Raw genomic sequence first — 21,521 nt, 5'->3', positions numbered from 1 at the left:
GTGACAAAGGATGAGATGGTTGGATGGCATCATCGACTGAGTGGACATGAGTTTGAGCAAACTCTGGGAGACAGTGAAGGACAGGGAAGACTGGCGTGCTGCAGTTCATGGGGTTGCAAAGGGTCGGACACGACTGAGCAACAGAAGAAGAACAACAACAAGAAGTGTATATTGAAACACTCCAGTCAATAACATTTGGGTCACAAAAGACATTAATATGTCTCTGGTCAATAAGTCCTTAAGGAGTAAACATGAGCCCTGTACCCAGTTGATCTGATGTCAATGCTCTTGCCCAGGCAGGGACCGAGGCCTGCGTCAGTAAGCAGATTCTTATGCAAACACAGCCATGCCCATCCCTTTCTGATCCATCTTTGGCTGCTTTTGTGCCATAGTGGCATCAGTAGCACGGAGTAACTGTGATATAGACTGCATGGCTCACAAAGCTGAACTATTTACTGTCTGGCCCATCAAGAAAAAAATCTGCTGACCCCGGCTCGACCCCCATATCCTTCAGCTTGCTTTCATTAATCTGAAAGTGGAATGAGAACAAAAGGATGGGATAGCTGGAGGGATGAGAAAATGTGATCAAGGGATGTCATTCTGTACTGACCTACATGGGAGGAGAGTCTGACGGGACCCACATATACAGGTGGCTGAAGCACTTTGCTGGGCGCCTGATATTAACACAACACTGTAAATCAAGTGCACTCCAATATAAAATAAAAATTAGATGAAAAAAAGTGTCCGAAAGTGTCCTGTTTATGACAGGGTGCCAGAGGATGGCCAAGGAGTGCCCCTGGGACAGAGATCCACGCACTGTGACCCCAGGACTCGGGTGGGCCCTGCATTTACCCAGGAGGGTGGGAGGCTTTGGGTAGAGACAGAGACTGAGCCTCACATCAGAACCCTCAGCAAATGCAGGGGCATGGCCTTGAAGACGCCAGCTGATCGCTTGGGCTGAAGTTATGAGACTGAAGAAGATCTAGATTTGACCTTTGTAGAAAAGGGTGTAAATGGGAGTCGTGATGTCAAAACAGAAACGAGGTGCAAGAAGAAAGCGAGGCCCCTTTTCTCCCGGGCCTGGGGCAGCTGGGTGCAAGGGCCCACTCCGAGGGCCACAGAGAGGCAGGGGCTCTGCAGGTGGCAGCAGGCTCCCCGTGACCCCGTCCAACCTTCTCCTCACCACACTACGCCTCCCCCATCCCTGGCCAGGTGTGGTTGGCCCTGCCCACGTCATCTCTGCCCGCCCCCCTGGCCCTTACCTGTGTAGTCGATGACAAAGCCGGTGTTGCTCACTGAAGCATCGCTGCGGAAGGCGAGGAAGAGACTGTTGCTGCTGCTTTCGATGCGGCCGGGAAGCTGGGAGCCGTAGAAGCTTCCTATGAGGGGGCTGAGAGAGTCCCGTCCGTCGTAGATATGGAGGAAGTCGTAGCCAGGCTCCAAGTTAAAGCTGGGGAACAAACACATCCCGACCCCACCCAGCTGAGGTCACATAAAGGCTGGTACCCAGCCTCGGGCTCAACCAAAGGACAGGGCCCCCAACACAGCAAGTCCTCCAGCCCCCAGGCACCCAATCCCTGAGACCTCCTGGCCCCGCCCGACCTCCCAGTGAGAGAGAAGATGGACAAGGCAGGCTTGGACAGAGCGCCAGATTCTAGCATCAGGGTCCAGAAAGCTGGAGCCAAAAGCCTAACACCCTCTTTTTTTTTTTTAAAAAAGAAGGTGTTTTAAAAAATTGAACTATATTTGACATGGCATATAAATTTGAGGGGTACAACATGCTGATTGACTACATTTATATATTGTTATATGATTTCCTTTGTAGTGATAATTAGCACCTCTGTCACATCATATAATTATCGTTTCTTTTTAGCGGTTGGAATAATTAAGATCTAGCCTATTACCAAGTTTGATGATTATAACAACACTGTTGTCTATATTCACTACACTGTGCACAGAAGGGAAAATCAGTTATCAGCTCTACACATCGAGTGGTCAGAACCCACAGAGCAGGCCCAGAAGCCAGGCCTCTTACCTGCCTCTACTATTCTTTACACTGTCCTAAGCTGCACCCGCTTCTCTGAGGGGTGAGAGCCACCCAGGGAGCCATTCACTGGCAGGAAAGGGCTCATTCTCATGAAGGACCCTCGCTTCATTCACTTCCCCCCTCCCCCAGCCAGTTTTCAGCTCACCCCATTCCTGGCTCCCCCACGGGTGTCTCTTTCTAAGAAATCCTGACCTTGGTCTACGAAAAAAAAACAACCCATTTTACAAACCTTCTTAGCTTAGCAAATTGAGCCTTAGAGTTCTTGAGTGTCTGAAATGGCTTGAATGAAAATGAGGGGAAATACCAAGGACCAGCAAGAATGTGGAGCCACTGGAACGCTCACCTCCTGCCGGCCGGGGTGTGAATTGGTTCAACCACTTGCGGAAACTGTCCTGCAGTATCTGCTGGACCTGAACCTATGCTTGCCCTATGCTGCCCCATGCCTGCCCCACAGTGCAGCACTTCCGCTCTTAGGTATACACCCAACAAAGGCGACTGGTGCCAACCAAGGGTGCCAAGATGGAAACCACAGAAGTAAATGGGTTTGCGGAGAACAGTGGTCTGATGCCAACTTGTTCACAACCCAGGGTTGGGATATTTAGATCCTCCACTTGGCTGGACTGAGAACCAAATGGTGCTTCTACCCTTTAAGACATGGCAGAGACAGGAGGCCATTTACTCTCTAGGACAAAGGTGGGGATAGAGCTGGCAGAGAGACAGGGGATCTGGGAGGACTAGACGTGGAGTCACATACGCACTGGGCTCCCTGCTACACAGCGCCCTCTCACACTGCTGGCAGTGCAGGGTCACCCCCCACGGCTGGGTGGTATGGGCTTCTTGCCCCCGTAGTTCAGTTGCTCCACCTGCTCTTTCAAAGGTCACCAAGGGTTTGGGAGTGAGTCAGTTTGGATTCATTTCCAAAAGGCCTCCATCTGCCCTCGTGTCTCTGCAACCATGGGGTTTTATCTGAGCACTCGCAGCATGCCGGCCACTGTGCAAGATGCCCAGGACTCAGGCATGTCAGACACCATCCCTTCTTCAAGAAGGTTCTGGATTGGAAGGAAGTGAAGACATGAAGACAACAAAGTCTAAAGTCTGTGCAGGCTAGTGGGAACACAGCACCAGGTTCATCAGGGAGGATGGGAGTGAAGTTTGTGTTGGGGCATTAGAAGATCCTCAGGGATTGGACAAGGAGGAGAAAGGAAGTCACAGTGAGGGGATGAGCAGAAGCAAAGTCACGAAGTATGAAATAGTCTTGGCAACTGTGAGTAGTTCAGTCTGGCTGGAGCTCAGGGTTAGGACTGCGTTGGGGAACTGAGGGGAGAGGCAGGCCAGGGCCAGATGGTTTGAAATTAAACTCAAAAGACTGGACCAAAAAGAAAAACCCCAAACAAACAACTCCTCCCCACCCCCAAATTAAAACCCAAAACAATGTCTCCCTCTTATAGAAAAGAGGGAGACTTTGAAGTATTAAAAAAACTAGGGATATATCTGTTTCTTTCTTTGCTTTTAAACCGAGGTATAATTTATACATGCTGAAATGATCAGCACTTAAGGATACCACTCCTTCAGTTTTGACACGTGTCTATCAAGACCCAAGGTTTTCACCATCCCCCAAAGTTCCCGGTCGGGGGGGGGCCCTTCTCAGTTGATCTTCCCCACCTCCAGAAGATACCATTGAGCTGACTTTTTATCACTGTGGATCAGTTTTGCTGATTCTAAAATTTCATTTAAGTGGAATCATACATTATGTACTCATGTGTCTGTCTTCTGCTGCTCAGTGAGATATTTTGAGACTCATCCACGTTGCTGTATGTGTCAGTAGTTCATTTCTTTTTATTGCCGAGTAGTATATCATTGTGTGTTAAAATGGTAAATGAGGTGCATATTTCAGCGTTTTCCAGTGACAGCATCACTCCGACACCGAGCTAAAGATGAGACTGGCACAGAAGGCAAGATGGAGCAGAGGAACCAGTTAGGAGCCTGTAGCAGTAATCTAGACAGGAAGCAGTAAGGGCATCAACCAAGACAGTAGGTGGGAGGATGGAGAAGAGGGGAAAAGCTAAGGTTAACACAGCTGAAGCTCTATGCCTTGGCCACTAACAGAAGAAGCAGTGAAAATGGACAGTGCAGTCACCCCCGATTTTCAGAATAGAGATCATCTAGGGGGAGAAGCAAGGGGATTAGTTTTGTATGTGTTGTAATCACGAAGCCTGCAGGTATCAGATAGAGACCGTCCTATGGAGCCCGCAGCCCACAGGAGAGTCTGCGTGGGTGGCAGACTAGAGTTCCAGTTTACAAGATGTGAGTGAAGCGTCAGAGTGGATGAGCTTGTCCAGGGAAGAGGTGTGGCATGCAGACAGAGGGGCCTGTGATAGAGCCTGGCAGAGGGCGAGGGGCATGAGAAAGAATCCATGAACTCCCAGAAGAAGCTGGAGAGCCAGAGGGGGTAAGTCCAAAAAGCAAAGGGGAAAAGCAGGAGAAGGATGCAGGGAGGGATAAAGAGAGGCGGTTGGACAAAATGTGGAAAATGCAGTTTGGTTTGGCAGCCAGGAGTGCAGAGGAGTTACCAGTGGAAGCAAGGAGTCAGAAACTGGATGTCAGTGATTTGAGAGTGAACAAGAGGCGAGGAAAGGAGAGGGAACCAGAGACGATTCTTGTGAAGAGTTTGCTTCTAAAGGAAATCAAAGAGATAGTGTTGGAGCTTGGCGGGGGAGTGGCTAAGAGATTCCTGGGCTGTTCCTAAACTGGAGAGGGTGGTAAGAGAAGCTGGTGAGAGCAGAGGGGGAGAATTCAGAAGAGCAGGGGCAAAACGACCCTGAATTTCTGAATCTTGCCATCCTCAGAGGTTAAAAAAAAAAGGAGAGACAAACCAAGAATAATAGGTACTTTATAAATTATCATAAGGATTAAATAGGGCTTCCTAGCTGGCTCAGTGGTAAAGAATCTGCCTGTAATGCAGGAGACGTGGATTTGATCCCTGGATTGGGAAGATCCCCTGGAGGAGGAAATGGTAACCCAGTCCAGTACTCTTGCCTGGGAAATCCCATGCACAGAGGAGCCTGGAGGACTGCAGTCCTAAGGGTTTCAAAGAGTCAGACACGACTGAGTGACTGTGCACAGGGATCGCATACGAGGATACTAGGCATGAAGCCGCAGAGCACAGAGCCGGGCACAGGAGATGCTCAAGGAGTGCTGGTGTCTCTCCTCCTCTGGACTCCTTCACCTCCCCTGGAATAGAGTCCTGAGCACAGAGGCCGTATGTATGCTCACCCCGACCCAGGTCTGCACCCCTACCTGCGCTGAGCCCTCCTCCTCCCACCCGGGGGAAAGGTACATACATGTTAAATACCAGGGCGATGACATAGTCTGGCGAGACGGTCACCTTCCAGTCACACTCCTTGCCCGGTGGGTAGGGTTCTGGGTAGTTTGGTGACAGGATGACTCCTGATGGTCCCGTCAGGTCTCCCCCGCAGGGAGCTGAGGAGAGAGGAAGACAAGGGTGAGGCTGTCCCGACACCTGGTCACCTTTCCATCAGCGCTGGTAGAGGAGGGACTGTGTCTGATCGACCTAAGTTAGGACGTGGTTCCAGAGGCTCAGGGGAGGGTGGAGTGCCATGGGGGTGAGGTCTCACGTTAAAGTGATGGAGCTGTTTGGAACTGGAGAGAGGAAGGACTCGCACAACACTGTCAGTGCACTAAATGCCACCGAAATGTTCTTTTTTAATGGTTAATTTTATGTTATAGGGATTTCAGCTCGCTAAGCTATTAAACAACAAAAATAAAAATACCTGGCTCTGTCACTTCCTGGCTGTGTGACCTCAGGGAATTTATCTAACCTTTCTAGACCTCAGTGTCTCTCCTCTTTTGCAGAGGTAACACCTCTTTCATGGAGCGGTTGTAAAGATTTGGGAGATGTCTGTGAAAGCATGTGGCATACTGGACCTCGTCCATGTGTGAAGCCATTACTAGGCTTTCAGACATATGAAATACTCGGTCTCCTTTCAAGGCGTCAGATCCCATTTCTGGTTGAGCTTTATGGGTTATTTACCACTAATCCCAGCACACTTGATGTCAGGAGGAGCAGAAAACAACCACGTGTGTCTGCCAAGTGTGCCTGGGCTCCTATGCTGCCAGTGCTCTTGGCACCTGCGTGGGGCTGCAGATACCTTCCAATTTTCTCAAAGGCCTTTGTCCAAGAGAGCATGTGCTCCTCTGTTGTATGGAAATATTACAAATCCCCAATTAGTCCACGGTGGTCCCCCTCCCCTGAGATGACAGGCCTTTCCAGCAGGTGGGAGGGTGGGACGGTGGCTGGGAATATAGCAAGCTGCTCATCCGGAGCCCCTGGGGGGGCAAGTCCCAGATCCTGAATCTGGTTCTCCCCCAAAGGGCTGGGTTATTGGACCACAGCATGAGGGTCTGATAAAGTGAAGGTTGGGAGGTTGTATGGGGATGTTAACAGGAAAAGATGGCTGAGACTAGACATGGCTTGGTCTGAAAACCTCAGGGCACCACTGAAGGTTGGCGGTAGAGTGGGCAAGCAGTGAGCCTGCAGAAGGGCCAGGCCTGGACGTGGAGCTGGGAACTGAGGGTACATCCAGGACTGGACTTCAGAGCATCCACTTGCTTGTCCCAGAACTAAGCTTTGCTTCCTCAGTGTAGCTTTTATGAGGGGTGAGCCTAAAGGGCTGGATCAATCCCCAACGGGGCCTCTTTAAAAAATGGTAGGTCTTCGGATGAGGCCATAAAAGCCCTAATGTGGCTGAACATAAAACCTGAGGGATCGTGAGTAGTGTGGGCTTTTTCTTGTGGGAAATATTTCTCAAGTCCCAGCTTGAGTACCAGATACACTCCAGTGGACACCTGTTAAAGGTCACACATGACATATGGCATTTTATATCCATATCTCATTTCTATCTTATAACAACTCGGTAAGCTATGGATTACCCTTCCTGACTCAGAAAAGTGGAAACTGAGACTCAGAGAGGTCAAGGAACTTGCCCAGAGTCACTCTGAGACTCAGACCCACATGTGTCTGGCCCCCAAGCCCATCACTTCCCCCATGCTCCTGTGCTACCTCGGAGCCACTGGCGGCAGTGGGAATGGGGGGTGCTGTCCCTCCCTGCAGGCCAGCGGGGGCAGGGTACCCAGGAGAAGAGCTTCTGGGAGTGAGGATGGTCCCTTGAGTTGAGTCTGTCTTGTATCTCACTCACTTCTTCTCCATTGATCCTTCTTCAGACAATATGGTTCGGTGGATGGGGCAGACGGGAGGCCTGTCTGATCAGGGTGAAACCTTGAACTTAACAAAGCAAGACCACACTGTCCTGTCCACTGAGTGTGGCCCTGCCCAGGCTGGCCTAGGAAACACAGTGGTACTGCCAGGAAGAGCAGAAAGCCCTGCTCAGGGCAGTGGTCCCAGCTCCTGGGGCATCTTCCCAGTGCTCCCTCTGTTCAGGCAAGGGCTACCAGGCTCTGCCTTCCTTCACAGGCCAGGGGTTCCTTCCCTTAAGTTTTCACAGATGGGGTGAATCTGTGTGTTTCAAAACTGGCCCCCCCTATTTTTCCACCAACCCCCCAATGCTCTCAGTCTGTTTGGGTTTGAGGCCCTGCTTTGGCCCAGCTCCCTGTGTGATGGCCCCCCAATATCAGGCAGTCAGGCATCTGCTTCCCATCCAGGACCCTGGTGTGGGCTTTGTCGCTCTTGGCCAGTTGTCCTCAAGGCTGTGGGTGGACTCCTGGGATGCTGCACCCGCAGGATGGTTGGGTCCTGCCACTCGGGTGGGGCTGGTTGACGGGCACAAAGTCCCCCTTCCCCTTCTAGCCCAGGTATTGGCCAGGAGGACATCTGAGCTGCTGGAGACTAAATGAGGCCTTGGTGACAAGCCAGTGGCACCCCATCCTGTCCGGTGGGTACTCAGGGCTGGGGTTGGGATGCCAAGCTGGACCCAGGAGCCAGGTCTCCCTTCCAATGGCCTCCACGCCCTCACTCTGGCCCTGTCCACTCCCCACTATGAGTTAGAGACGGAAGCCAGGCTCTGCCCTCAGATCTAGGCTTGATCTAACGAATCACCATGCCCAGGTGTGAGTCAGGGAGACAGGCACTGGTCATTCCAGGTGGCTAAAAAGTGGGCCAGCTGTATCAAGGGGTGAGAGCTGCAGAAAAGACCATTGATCTTGACATTATACAGTCCTGGGTTCAAATTTCGAATCTGGCCTCCTCCTAGTTGTGACTTTGGGCAAAGCTATCCCACCTCCCTGAGACCCTGTTTTCTTATCTATAAAATAAAATTAAAGAATAATGGCTATAAAGGCCTCTGACATACACAGTGTTTACTATGAACCAGGCACGGCTTTAAGCGCTTTATAGCATTAGCTTATTCAATCCTCCACACAACCCCAGGAGCTGGGTACTATTATCTTCCCTGCTTTACAGGGCAGGAAACTGAGGCATAGGGAGATGGTGTGGTTTGTCTAAGGTCACATAGCCTGTCCTCGTGAAGCTGACTTGAACCAGGCAGCTGGAATCCTAAAACTCACTGCACAGTGATTTCATTTGTGAAAATGTAGCCACATCCAGCCCAGCGCCTATGGTGGGGAGGATGCTCTCAAACGCTTGTTACCTTCCTTTGCTTCCTCCCTATAATGAAAGGGCATGAAGGCCAGCCAGACCTGTCCTGGCAGACGGCCAACGGAGCTGGAAATGAGGAGGGGCTTGTCATTTCCAGAAGAGGCAGATGCTCATTTAGTTGTGAGGAATATTTCCCCATGCCAAGCACAGGAGAATGGGTAATGAAAGCCAAATTAACCTCTCTGCCCTGCCGGCTACACATGCACTGCTCTTGCCGGCTCAGCTCGGGGCTTCCCCCTGCTCCAGCCGGGACAGCCTCGTGTCAGGACCCGCTTTTCCGTAAGACAAACTGAAGGAATCCCAGCCTGAGACAAGGCAGAATGAGAGGTCGTCTGACCCCCTCATCCCCCTCGCCTCACTAGAATTCCCTCCACCGGATGGAAGTCTGGTTCGGGGAAGGGAAGGGAGTCCAAAAAACGTGAAAGAAGGAAACAAACAAGGGAAGGAAGGAGAGCGGAATTTGAAGAAGGAGGAAGAAAGGACACAAGGAGAGAAGTGAATATTTCTTGAGGTCAGGGTTAGTGCTGGCTCACCCACAACGCCACGAGGGAAGTACATTTACCTTCACTTTACAGATGAGGAGACAGAGGGTCAGAGAGTTGAAGCAATTTCCCCGCAGCCACTGAACTAGTAAACAGCAAATCTCTGAACCCCCCCGACCTGTCTTCTTCAATATCCTCTGCTCTCTTGGCGGATCGCAGCTGCGGTTGAAAAGCGAGAGGGCTCTGAAACCCAGGCCTCACCTTCCTGTCCACGGCACTTGCACTGAGCTCCTGCCACACACACCCATGTGAGTCCTCCCTGCCACCGAGGGCCAGCACTCAGTGCTCACCATCAACGCCAGGCTGCAGGGCACGGGCGGCAAAGGCCAGTCCTCAGCTGCCTGGACAGCACCTCCCACTGAGCCTGTGTGCAAAGAGGGGGCTGGGCGTCACCGGGGTGGGCACTGCTGGGGAGCATCTCAGGAAGTCCCTGGTGGGAGTCAGGAGCGTGAAAGGTGTCGCGTTCAGCCTGATGTGGGGGTGACTCTTGGCACTGCCGTATCCTGGCTCTGTGATTTGAGACAAGATACTCAAAGTTCCCAAATTTCAGTTTCCTCTACTGTAAGATGAGGCGATGGTGCTCATTACAGAGAGCTGCAGGGAAAGCTAAGTGAGGTTGGTGAGGAAACGTCCAGTCGGGGCTGCACGCAGTAAGGAGCCCAGGACTCCTGGTCTCTTCTACCATCCATTGCCGACACAGTACAGAGCTACTCTCTGTTTTGCCTGAGGAAAAGAGCCATGTGGCCCTGGAATGTCTGTTTCTATCCATTTCTCTTTCTTTCCTGTCCTCCTCTCAAGTTCCTTCCTCCTCCCAACCTTTAGGAGCCAGAGAGCAGGACTGATTACTCAGGGCCCAACCTGCACAAGCTTCGTGACCTTGGACACATTGCAGACCCTCCACTTCTTCATCTGTCAAGTAGGGAAATCCAAGGACTAAGGACAGAGCTGGAGAACCAAAAGCCGGGTAACCAATCATTTCCTTGTGAAGAAGAAGAGCAAAGGTCTTCCTTTTACAGCCAGGCCTGTGAGTGCCCTCCCAGTGCTTCCGGTAATAGAAGGGTCATTTCAGAACCTGGGGACCCTTGTTACCCGAGGTGACCCATGGTCCTCCTCCCAGTCTATAATATGGACTGGGCCAGGAGAAAAGGGACAAACAGAAAATTTGGGACCATTTTGAAGTGGAAAGAATTTGTAGTGTGTAGAGTGTGAGTGGGGTTTCCCACATGGTGCTAGTGGTAAAGAACCCGCCTGCAAATGCAGGAGACATAAGGTTTGATCCCTGGGTGGCGACGATACCCTGGAGGAGGGTACGGCAACCCATTCCAGTATCCTTGCCTGGAGAATCCCATGGGCAGAGGAGCCTGGCAGGCTGCAGTCCATAAGGTCACAAAGAGTTGGACCCAACTGAAGTGACTTAGCACCACAGCACATGCACAGACACAGAGTGTGAGTGTATGACTGTGAGTGTGTGTGTGTGTGTGTGTGTGTGTGTGTGTGTGTGTGGTGTGTGTCTGTACATATGCAGGCAAAGCAGAGTAAACGTGGAGGCTCCTGCACCTTTCAGCTATTCTGACTCTCCTGGACAGACTCCAAACGCAGCTGCCACTTAAGGGGCTGGGAGACCTGGAGTAGACCAGTGGTGGGACCAGGGATCGGGGGTCACACTGCAGTTGCTCCGTACCAATGCAGGTTGGCGGGCTGGGCTGCCAGAAGAATCTGTTCTCAATCTTCACGCAGCTGATCTCCGCGCTTCCCTGCAGCGCGTAGCCGGGGTCACACTGGAACACCGTGGAGTCGCCGGCTTCCCAACTGTCGCCACTCCGGCTCCCATTCTGGGGGACCCCTGGGTCATTGCAGGATGTTGCTGTGGACACTGGGGGAAGAAAACAGAGGAGAAAGCGGGGTTGCCTAGGTGTCTGCCAGAGAGCGAGGCTCCCAGCTCACCACGCTCACCGACGCCACCATTTCCATCCCCAAGGTCTCTGCCAGAATTTCCATCGCCTCCAGCCAGGATCAGCAGCTGCAGCAGCCGTGCCACCACCTCTGTTCTCACGCCCGTTCCTGCCACCTCCACCACTGCTCCTGCCCGTCACCTGTTCTACCCAGACCTTCACCATCACTATCATCCGTCTATCGTGAGACACTATACGAGTTAAGCATGACTGCCCTGTTATGACAGTAAAACTGAGTTCAATTTGATTTAACGACACAAGCCTTGTTATGGGGAGCTTTCCAATTTTGCAAAATGTCGCTAACATGATCCGTATGAGGGAGTGACAAGGTAATTAAGAATAAACTCTAATATGCAATCAGAAAGGTCTGCAAGGGAGTTTGGGAGTTGGGCTGCCTGCATGCTGAGTGGTGGTTGAGAAGATGCTGGAGTTACTAAGGTCAGATGAAGGTCGTATTCTCCCTTGCATGGCAACCAACCCATAACTCATCAGACTGAAACAGAGAAATCTGGTGTTTACAGCAAGTGGCATGGTAGAGTTCAAAATAAACATTACTAGCTGGGATGTTTTAAAAATTCAATAAACCTAGGAATTTGGGAGATATTTGTAGCCTAATATCAGACAGCATAATATAGAGAAGCCCGTTTATTTTAAAAGCAAACATCAAATAAATGATGGAAAGGAGGAACAAATGAATAAAAGCATGACTGAAGGAATAAATGGACAAAATGCAGGTGAGAAAACACACCAAAGGAAAGGGTATGAGAGGAAGTCCAGAGAAAGGATTCCGGGGCAGCTGCATCAACCCCTGCTCCTCCAGGGTCCCCGCCTTTGTCACGGGGCATAGACTGTGCTCAGCAGGCCCTGGGAATAGGAGACTCTGGGGCATACAGGATCAATACAGTCATTGGCTTGGAGGGTCAATTTTTCTCAGAAATTCTGGGAAAAATAACTTTTACATTAAAACAAATGAATTTATTATGGTATAAAATGTAAAATTCACAGTAGTTCTTTTTTTAAAGAAGATTTTTAAAATGTGGACCATTCTTTAAAGTCTTTATTGAATTTGTCACAATGCTGCTTCTGTTTTATGCTTTTCGGCCATGAGGCATGTGGGGTTTTAACTCTTGGATCAGGGATCGAACCCACACCCCCTGTATTGGTAGGCAAAGTCTGAACTAACCACTAGGTTGCCAGGATAGTTCCCACATCGATTGTTAAGCAAACCAGGAGGCCTTAGAGAGAGTTTATGCTTTCTACATCCTCCAGATCTCCTGGGATATGTATCCACTCTCTTCTGTTACTCAGTGTAAAAGCCCAGGGCACCTGTACACACTGATATCATTAATTATAAGATCTAGGATTGCATGGACAGGTCCTGGAGTTGGAGTATCTAAGAAAGTATACAACAAACTGAGTCCCACAGCCAAATCTGGCTGCGTGCCTGTTCTTGCAAACAAAGTTTTGCTGAAACACAGGGGTGCTCACTTGGAAACACATTGTTTATAGCTGGTTTCATGCTCTGATGACAGAGTTGAGTTGTTATGACAGAGATCACATGGTCCACAAAGCCTGAAACATTTACCACCTGGACTTATACAGAAACAGCTTGCCAACTCCTGGTTTATGGTACCTTAAAGTCTCCTCTTTTGAAAGCACATATTAAAACCTGTCCCTTGCTTTAATCCATCTTTAATCATTCACACCCTCAACGATCTGCTATCGCTGTGTTTCAGCCACAGCTGTAGAATCTCCCTGCAGCACAGCCAGCTCAGTGCTCTCTCTCCCAACACCCCTGCCCCCAGGGCCTTTGCATCTGCTGCCCCTTCTGCCTGGAACGCTCGTGCCATAGATCCTTCTATGCCAGCTCTGTCTTGTCACTCGGTTTTCAGCTCCAACATCCTCTCCTCAGACAGGCTTCTTTGATCACCTTCTTCTGGGCTTACCCTTTCACCCCTTTCATCAAATTTGTCACGTTTCCGTGTTGTGTTCCCTTCATAGCACAACCTGTAATCATCTTGCTAGTTCACGTGTTTTCCTCTTTATTGTAGCTCGCTTGTGCATTATGATGGGAACAGAGACCTTGGCTGTTCTGCTTCCAGCTGTATCTCCAGGGCCTAGAGTGGTCCCGGCACACAGTGGTGTTCAGTAAATATTTCTTGGGTGAATAAATAAATGAACAAACCGTCACCATCAGACACTTACTGAATTTATTTATAAAGCCAAACAAGAAGCAATCTTCTCCCTTCCCAATTAAAAACAGACTTAGCTTTCAACTCCAGCTTTACAGCATATACATGTAAATGATTCTCTGGAAGAAAAATAGCTCACTGTTCTGACCATACAGGGGAGGCAATGGAGTGCGATGATTAAGGGCCTAGGTTTGGGAATCAGACACAGGGGATTTGACCCAGGCTCTTCTACTTACTATCTAGATGACATTGCATGAGAAACCTCTCTGGTCCCCACAGTCCACATCTGCAACGTGGATTAATAATGATGCCCGTGCTTTATGGGTTTTGTGAAAATTATAAGAGATAATGTCGCAGAGAGTTTAGGGTGGTGCTGGCTCTATAGATGGCCGTGATTACTCGTGCCTGTCCTTCAGGGCTCCCTCTCACCTTTTCTTCATTTTCACTTTCTCCCTTTAATGCTCCTGAATGTGAGCTGCTCAGCAAAGCCCCCAGGGAGAGGCTGGATCCATGTGGTGCAGACAGGATGTTAGATGTTACACAGTCGTGTTTACTCAATAAAGCCAAGCCTGCACTAATCATCCCTGGCATTTCTGTACAATCCCCTGTCAAACACACACGATAACATTAACGTGGGGTTAGCCGTTCCCTCTTCCCTAGAGCAGTGCTGGTATTTGCTAAGTGATGACAGCAACAGGGAAGGTGACCTTTCCCAAACCGCGGGTATACCAGCACGCCAGGCCAGGTTGGCACAGCCTTCCTGGAGCCTAGGCCACGTAGTTCTGCCCATTCCTCTCTCTGTGGACCTAAGTGATACTCAGGGTGACTTGCCTAGGGAAACCCTGTGTTAAGAGAAAACCATCCACTTGTTCATGTCTTCATGTACTCAGTGGTCCATTGAGTAGTGAGTGGGCTCCTGCTGCAGGAGTCTGGTGGGGGGCACAAGGTGGCCCCCTACCCCCTAAGAGTTTCCTGTGGGCTGGCAAGTAGGTGGCCAGGTCCCCAGCAAGGCCGAGTGCCTAGAATTGGCAAAGTGCTGAAGAAACAGAAGTGCTGGGGGTCCAGTAGAGACAGCCATTTGTTCTGAATGGGGAGCTTAGGAAGAAGTGGCATCTGAGATGAACCTTGAAGGAGGAAGACAGCGTCTATGAGCTGAGCAGTGTGTGAGAAAGTAGCTGGGTGAAGGCATGGCTCACGGGAGCGCCCAGGGACTCCGGCCCACGTGGCAAGCCTGAAGACACGCTGGAGGTCAGATATCGCAAATCCGTGGGGGAAATCTGCCAGTACGATGATGGGCCTTTTGTAAAACCGTACCCATCAGCTTCAACACAGAGAAAATACATATCTGGCTTAATTATTCCTAATTCTCCTTTCCCCAGTGAAAGGACTGAGCTGTCTCTTTATCATTCCACTTGCCTTTCTGCTGGGAGAGCTTTGTATGGCGGATGCCAGCAATCTCCAAAAGTTTGTTTCATGAAATGCTAGTCTTTTGAGATAGCCTTGGAAAAAGTCACCCACGATAAAATATGTTTGAGAACTGTGACCTGCCCAACACCTTCCGAATTCATCTGCATTAGCAGAACAGATGTTCTCGGAGGCTCCAAATTACAGATAATCTCTTTAGGTCTGGCTCAACCTAAGCACCTTCCTGACATAATTTGATCAGGCAGACTTCCTTTTCTTGCAATACCAGTGAACTGCTCATGGACCTCATGGGGACAGATGTCAGGAAATGCGTAGCTAAAATGACCCTTGTGGCCCCACAGTGGGACTCTAACCTTAGGTCAGTTCAGTGTTACTGGGTGATCACCAGGGGCCCTCTCGCTGGGTAAGTGGGTACTGGCTTTCCAATACGAAGACTCCCAATGAATCCCACAAGGAGCTATTTCTCACGAGGCTGGCAGCTGGTGTGAATGTTAAGTGGGCAAGTTACTGAGTACATAAGAACATGGTCCTGGAGACCCTCATGTGTGCCAGCCCCCCACCCGACACTGCTAAATGCTGGTCTCCATGGGGAAGACAGATGCCTAAAACAGCTGGAAGTAGGCTCTGTAATGCCATTACAGCCTTACCGGTGCTGGAGATATACCCAACCACCCTTAGCTGATCTATATACCAGGTGAGAAAGTGGAGGCAAAGCCACAGCCCAGGTGCCACACAGCCTTGCTCTGGCCATCACCATGGAAACCACCCCCTCACACCCACCGTGGAGTAAGGAGATGGTAATGAGACAGCTGCTGTATACTAAACATGAGCGTAGACAGAGGCGGAGTGATCCGTGCAGGGAGATGAGTGATGGGAGAGGCACTTCAGAGGATGCGAGATGATGCATCGCAGGAGAGGCAGGACCATCACAGACGCGAGCTCATATCGGGACCTGGATGTCTGAGTACTGCCCATTTTTGGTAGCTCTCTGTGATGCTCCTCCACACTTGGCTACCACAGTACATAAGTAATTGAATGTAGATTACTCATATTTGGCTCCCAGTCCTTACTGAGATCTGCACTAAATTAAGAATCAGAGTGTGTGATGTGTCAGATCAGTTCTTCCGTGACTGTGCCCCAAACCACTGTCAGCTTATTCCTGCCCTGCCTCCCTCCACATACTCCAGGTTTCAGCCAAGGACAATCCTCTACATCTGGAGCCCATGATCTGCCTCTGCACTTCTTCATATGTCCTTCACACCCAAGATGCCCTTTTCTCTCTTATTTATCTGATAAGGACTCAGGAATCCTGCAAGTCCAAGTACATGGCAACTCTAAACCCACGTTATAATTGACCATACTCTCCCTGAAATACTGTCTATTCTTCCGTAACTTCTACTCATCGTTTGGGTCAGAGCTTGAGCATCGTCTTTCCTGGAACATCTTCCTTGATGTTCCAAGGTGACCATTGTAGTTCACACTTCTTTCTCCATATATTCATCGATTGGCATGTCAGTGTCTATTCGCCTGCCTGTCTTCCCCTTTAGAGTAAGCTTGGCATGAATGTTAAACCAGCATTGCCCATAAACCAGGCACAGAGCAGATGCTCAACAAACATCTTTACCCGAGTGGAGAGATGGTGGAAAGAGGGGACTTGAGGGAGGGGGACGGGAGGTCGAGGCAGGACTGATGGAGGCGGGTGGTGGAAGGTGGGCTCAGACCTGAGAACTGAATGGCGAAACCCTGCTTGCTGGTGAAGAAGTCGGTGCTGAACTGCAGAACGACGGAGTTGAAGGTGCTGTGCAGGTCCTTGGGCAGGGCCGGGCCACTGAGCTCCTTCAGCAGGACCCCACTCTCCACCGGCCCATCCCAGATGCGCAGAACGTCATGGACCTCCTCTGTGTCGAACACCAGGAAGTGGAGCCTGCGTAGAGAGAAGAGGCGGGTGGTCACGCAGGGCTCAGCCCCTACTTTCCAGTGGTTTCCGTTCAGGGCAAGTCATACACCGAAGAAAGACTCGCAGGAAGGAACAGGAAGCGACGTCCGGCAGTTATGCTCTCAACTTCCATCTAGACTGCTCTGCCCACCGGGGGTCACTAGAAACGGGGACAAGAGCAAGGGAGGCTAGATTTTGTGCATCTTGTTTATTATTATGGAGCTTCCTGTTGCTGTCTCCTCAACTCTACACAGCAGTCTCCAGACCTCACTCCTGAGTCTAGTCTGGAAAGGGATGCTGAGAACGCAAAGTCAGGGAAAAAAAAACAAACACTCCGTCAAAATCCCAGCAGGTTATTTGTAGATATTGACAAACTGACTCTAAAGTTTATATGGGGAGGCAAAAGGCCTGGGAGAGCCAACACAGTACTGAAGAACAGGTCTGGAGAACTGACACTACCAGACGTCAAGACTAGCAAGCTACATTAATCAAGACGGTGTGATGTCAGTGATACAAGAGACAAATAGATCAAAAGTCCAGAAACAGACCCACATTAATATAGTCAACTGATCCTTAACAAAGGAGCAAAGGCCATGCAATGCAGCAGAGAGGGCCTTTTCAACAAACGCTGCTGGAACTATTGGACGTCCCTGTGCGAAAATGAATCGACACACAGACTTTGCACCTTCCACAAAAATGAACTCAGATAGATTCCAGACCTAAATGTAAATGTAAAATTATAAAACTCGGAGAAGATCACATAGGAGAAAACTCGGATGACCTCGATTATAGTGATATAATATTAGATACAATACCAAAGACAAGATTCATGAAGAAAGCAAGGGATAAGGTAGACTTCATTAAAATTAAACATTGCTGTTCTGCAAAAGATAACAAGATGCTAAAATCCGAGGATGTTCAAGTTCTTCGTACAGGAAAGCCTAGTATTTGCATAGAACATCCTCCTGTATGCTTTGAAAAACTTTTAGATTACTTGCAATACTTAATACAATGTAAATGCTATGTAAATAGTTGTAAATACAATGTAAATGCCATGTAAACAGTTGCCTGTGCAGGGCAAATTCAAGTTTGCATTTTGGAACTTTCTGGATTTTTTTTTTTTTTTTACCATATTTTCCATTTGAGGTTGGTTGAATCTGTGGATCCTGAATATGTAGATATGGAGAGTCAAATGTATAAAACTTAACAGTAAGAAAACAAATAATATGATTAAAAATGCGCTAAACCTTACCAGATACCTCACCAAAAAAGATATATGAATAAAAATGGCAAATAAGCATATGAAAAGATGCTCTATATCATAAGTCATTGAAAAATGCAAATGAAAACAAAAGCAGTAAGATACCACTACACACCCATTAGAACGTCTAGAATCCAGAACACGGACAAACCCTGATGAGGGTGTGGGGCGATGGGGACTCTCACTGCTGGTGGCAAGACAAAGTGGTACAGCCTCTTGGGAAGGCAGTTTGGCAGTTCCTTACAAAACTAAGCATGCTCTTACCATATGATCTCTGGATTGTATTGTGCCCCTCAGTATTTACCCAAAGGAGTTGAAAATTGATTTCTACACAAAACCATACGCATACTGTTGTTGGAGCAGCTTTATTCATAACTGCCAAAACTTGGAAGCAACCAGGATGTCCTTCAGTAGGTGAATGGATAAATAAACTATGGTCATCCCGACAACAGAATATTTTTCAGCCTTAAAAAGATATGAGCTATTAATCCATGAAAAGACATAGAGGGACCTTATATGCTTATTACTAAGTGAAAGAAGCCATTCTGAAAAGGCTACATATTGTATGATTCCAAATATAGGATACTCTGTAAAAGGCAGAACTAAGGAAATAGCAAAAAGATCAGTGATTGCTGGAGGCTAGGTCAGGGAGAGGGGAAGAACTGGTGAGCACAGAGGATTTTTAGAGCAGTGGAAATACTCTTATGATAGTATAATAGTGGATACATGTCGTTACACGTTTGTTCAAACCTTTAGAATAATGGGTATAAAGAGTGACCCCTAATGTCAGAGATGGACTTTGGGTGATAATGATGTGTCAGTGTAGGTTCATCAGTTGTAACAAATGTGTCGCTCTGATGGGGGATACTGATAACGGGAGAAGCTGCCCATGTGTGTGGCAGAGGGTCAATGGGAATCTCTGCATCTTCCTCTCAGTTTTTCTGTGAACCTGGGCATGCTCAGTTGCTCAGTCATGTCTGACTCTTTGCGGCCCCGTGGACTGCAGCCTACTAAGCTCTTCTGTCCGTGGGATTCTCTATGCAAGAATACTGCAGGGGGTGCCACTTTCTCCTCCATGGGATCTTCCCGACCCAGGGGTTGAACTCTCATCCCCTGTGGCTCTTGCATTGGCAGGGAGATTCTTTACCACTCAAGCTACCTGGAAGCCTAAACCTGCTCTAAAAATCTAAGTCTTAAAAAAAGTGTGTGGTTGGGAGCAAAGGTCATAGGTAACGTTAGCATCTTTGAGAAGCTGGTCCAGATGCAGTGGGGGCAAGGGTGAGCCTACATCTTTGTATCCCAGAGTAAAACTTGGATACCAGCCTGTCTCTCTGTTTCTCTCTCCTAATCATTAAAAAAAAATTTTTTTTTGAAATAATTTGAGACTTACAAAAAAGTTGCAAAGATAATACAGAGAATTCTTACAGACCCCTCACCAGCTCTGCCATTATTAACCTCTTACATTTCCCTGCGTACATTTGTCACAACTAAGAAACCAACACGGGTCCATTACTGTGATCTCAACTCCAGACTTGATCTGGACTTCACCAGTGTTGCCACTGATGTCCTTCTTCTGTTCCAGGATCCAATCCACTCATCACTGTTGGTGGTTTGCCTGCTAAGTTGTGTCTGACTCTTGCGATCCATGGGCTGTAGCCTGCCAGGCTCCTCTGTCCATGGGATTTTCCAGGCAAGAACACTGGCGTGGGTTGCTATTTCCTTTTCCAGAGGATCCAGAATTCCAGAGAATTCTCCTGGTAAAGAATCTCTGAATCACCAGAGATTCTCTCCACTTATCTCTATATCTGTTTACAAATGTCTTTTAAAATTATAAAAATAAGACATGCTTGAGGCAGAAAAAGGCTAACAATATACAGATGTCCTGAATTTTAAAAGAGTCTCACATCAGCCAATCTGTTCTCTAGAACTTTCCACTTGATTTTAGGTTTGTGGCACATTCTTCCAGATTTTTTTCAATGTGGATACATCCCCCCAGCATGGGGACTGTATTTTACATAGTTTCATGTAACTTTATTCACTTAATGCTATATAAGAGAGAGCTACATCTACTTGGCTATATTTCACTATTTCATATAATACTGCAAGGAACGGCTAAGGCTAAGTCACTTCAGTCGTGTCCGACTCTGTGCGACCCCATAGACAGAAGCCCACCAGGCTCCCCCATCCCTGGGATTCTGCAAGGAACATACCCATCTTTATGTAGTGTTTTTCATTGATGTTAAGATTTCGGTTGGATTGTAGGAATAATTTGGGGGTGAATGGGTATATATTTAAAATTATTAATAAAAAACCTGATAAATTATTCTCTTAAGTAATTGTGTCAACTTACATTCCCACTGAACAGTGTTCATACGACTCTTCTCTCTAAGCTTCCCCTTACAAACATCAGATATTACAATGTAAATATATTCTATATTAAAATACTTGCCCATCTGCTAAACTGAAATGGAATTGCACTAGAGTTTTAAATTTAGATAATTTAGTAAGGTTGCATATCTTTGCATATATTTATTGGTCATTTGTATATATTCACACCTCTTATCCATCTTAATTGAGTTATTTGTCTTTATAAATTCTATTCACACATTATAATTTTAAAATATTTATTATCCTTATATACATGTATTACTTTTTATATATTTGTTGCTAACATTTTTTCTAGCATCTGGTGTCCCTTTTCCTTTAAATTTTGCTTGTGGTGTCCTTTTTAGTATAGGAGTTACTCATTCTATGTCATCAAGTACGTTAATATTTTCCCTTAAGGATACTGAATGTCATGATAGGCTTGGGCAAACCCTCTTCTTCTCCCAATGATTAAAAAGCAAAACTTTAATATTTTCTCAGAAGTTGTATAGTTTAATTTTTTAAGGGTTATAGGTTCATGATTTTTCCCAAATGGGCTACCTACCCAAAGTAACCTCTTCCATATTCTATCTAAATGCTCAGCTTGCTTCCTTCTTAGTATTTGTTAACAAACAAAGGTCTGTCTAATCAAGGCTATGGTTTTTCCAGTGGTCATGTATGGATGTGAGAGTTGGACTGTGAAGAAAGCTGAGCACCGAAGAATTGATGCTTTTGAACTGTGGTGTTGGAGAAGACTCTTGAGAATCCCTTGGACTGCAAGGAGGTCCAACCAGTCCATCCTAAAGGAGATCAGTCCTGGGTGTTCATTGGAAGGACTGATGTGAAAGCTGAAACTCCAGTACTTTGGCCACCTCATGTGAAGAGTTGACTCATTGGAAAAGACTGAGATGCTGGGAGGGATTGGGGGTAGGAGGAGAAGGGGACGATAGAGGATGAGATGGCTGGATGGCATCACCGACTCGATAGACATGAGTTTGAGTAAACTCTGGGAGTTGGTGACGGACAGGGAGGCCTGGTGTGCTGCGATTCATGGGGTCACAAAGAGTCGGACACGACTGAGCGACTGAACTGAATTGAACTGAACCTTAGTTTATTGATTTGTTCACCACCCCTCTCCCCAACAAGAACATGACTTTCGTGTGTGGGGCCA

At 48.1% G+C, this 21,521-nt stretch overlaps 1 protein-coding gene across 1 annotated transcript in view; it reads right to left on the bottom strand.

The window, feature by feature from the left end:
* Nucleotides 1-21,521, bottom strand: part of CSMD2 (CUB and Sushi multiple domains 2) — a 275,213-nt gene that overhangs the window by 144,415 nt on the left and 109,277 nt on the right. The window contains 4 exon segments of the mRNA XM_070362524.1: nt 1,263-1,450; nt 5,389-5,527; nt 10,902-11,093; nt 16,511-16,713. Coding sequence (XP_070218625.1) covers nt 1,263-1,450; nt 5,389-5,527; nt 10,902-11,093; nt 16,511-16,713 — 722 coding nt within the window.

This window comes from Bos mutus, chromosome 3, assembly GCF_027580195.1.
Source record: "Bos mutus isolate GX-2022 chromosome 3, NWIPB_WYAK_1.1, whole genome shotgun sequence".
NCBI classification, from domain to species: Eukaryota; Metazoa; Chordata; class Mammalia; order Artiodactyla; family Bovidae; genus Bos; species Bos mutus.
Note: the sequence above shows the minus strand (reverse complement) of the source record. Positions and strands in the feature narration are given on the sequence as shown.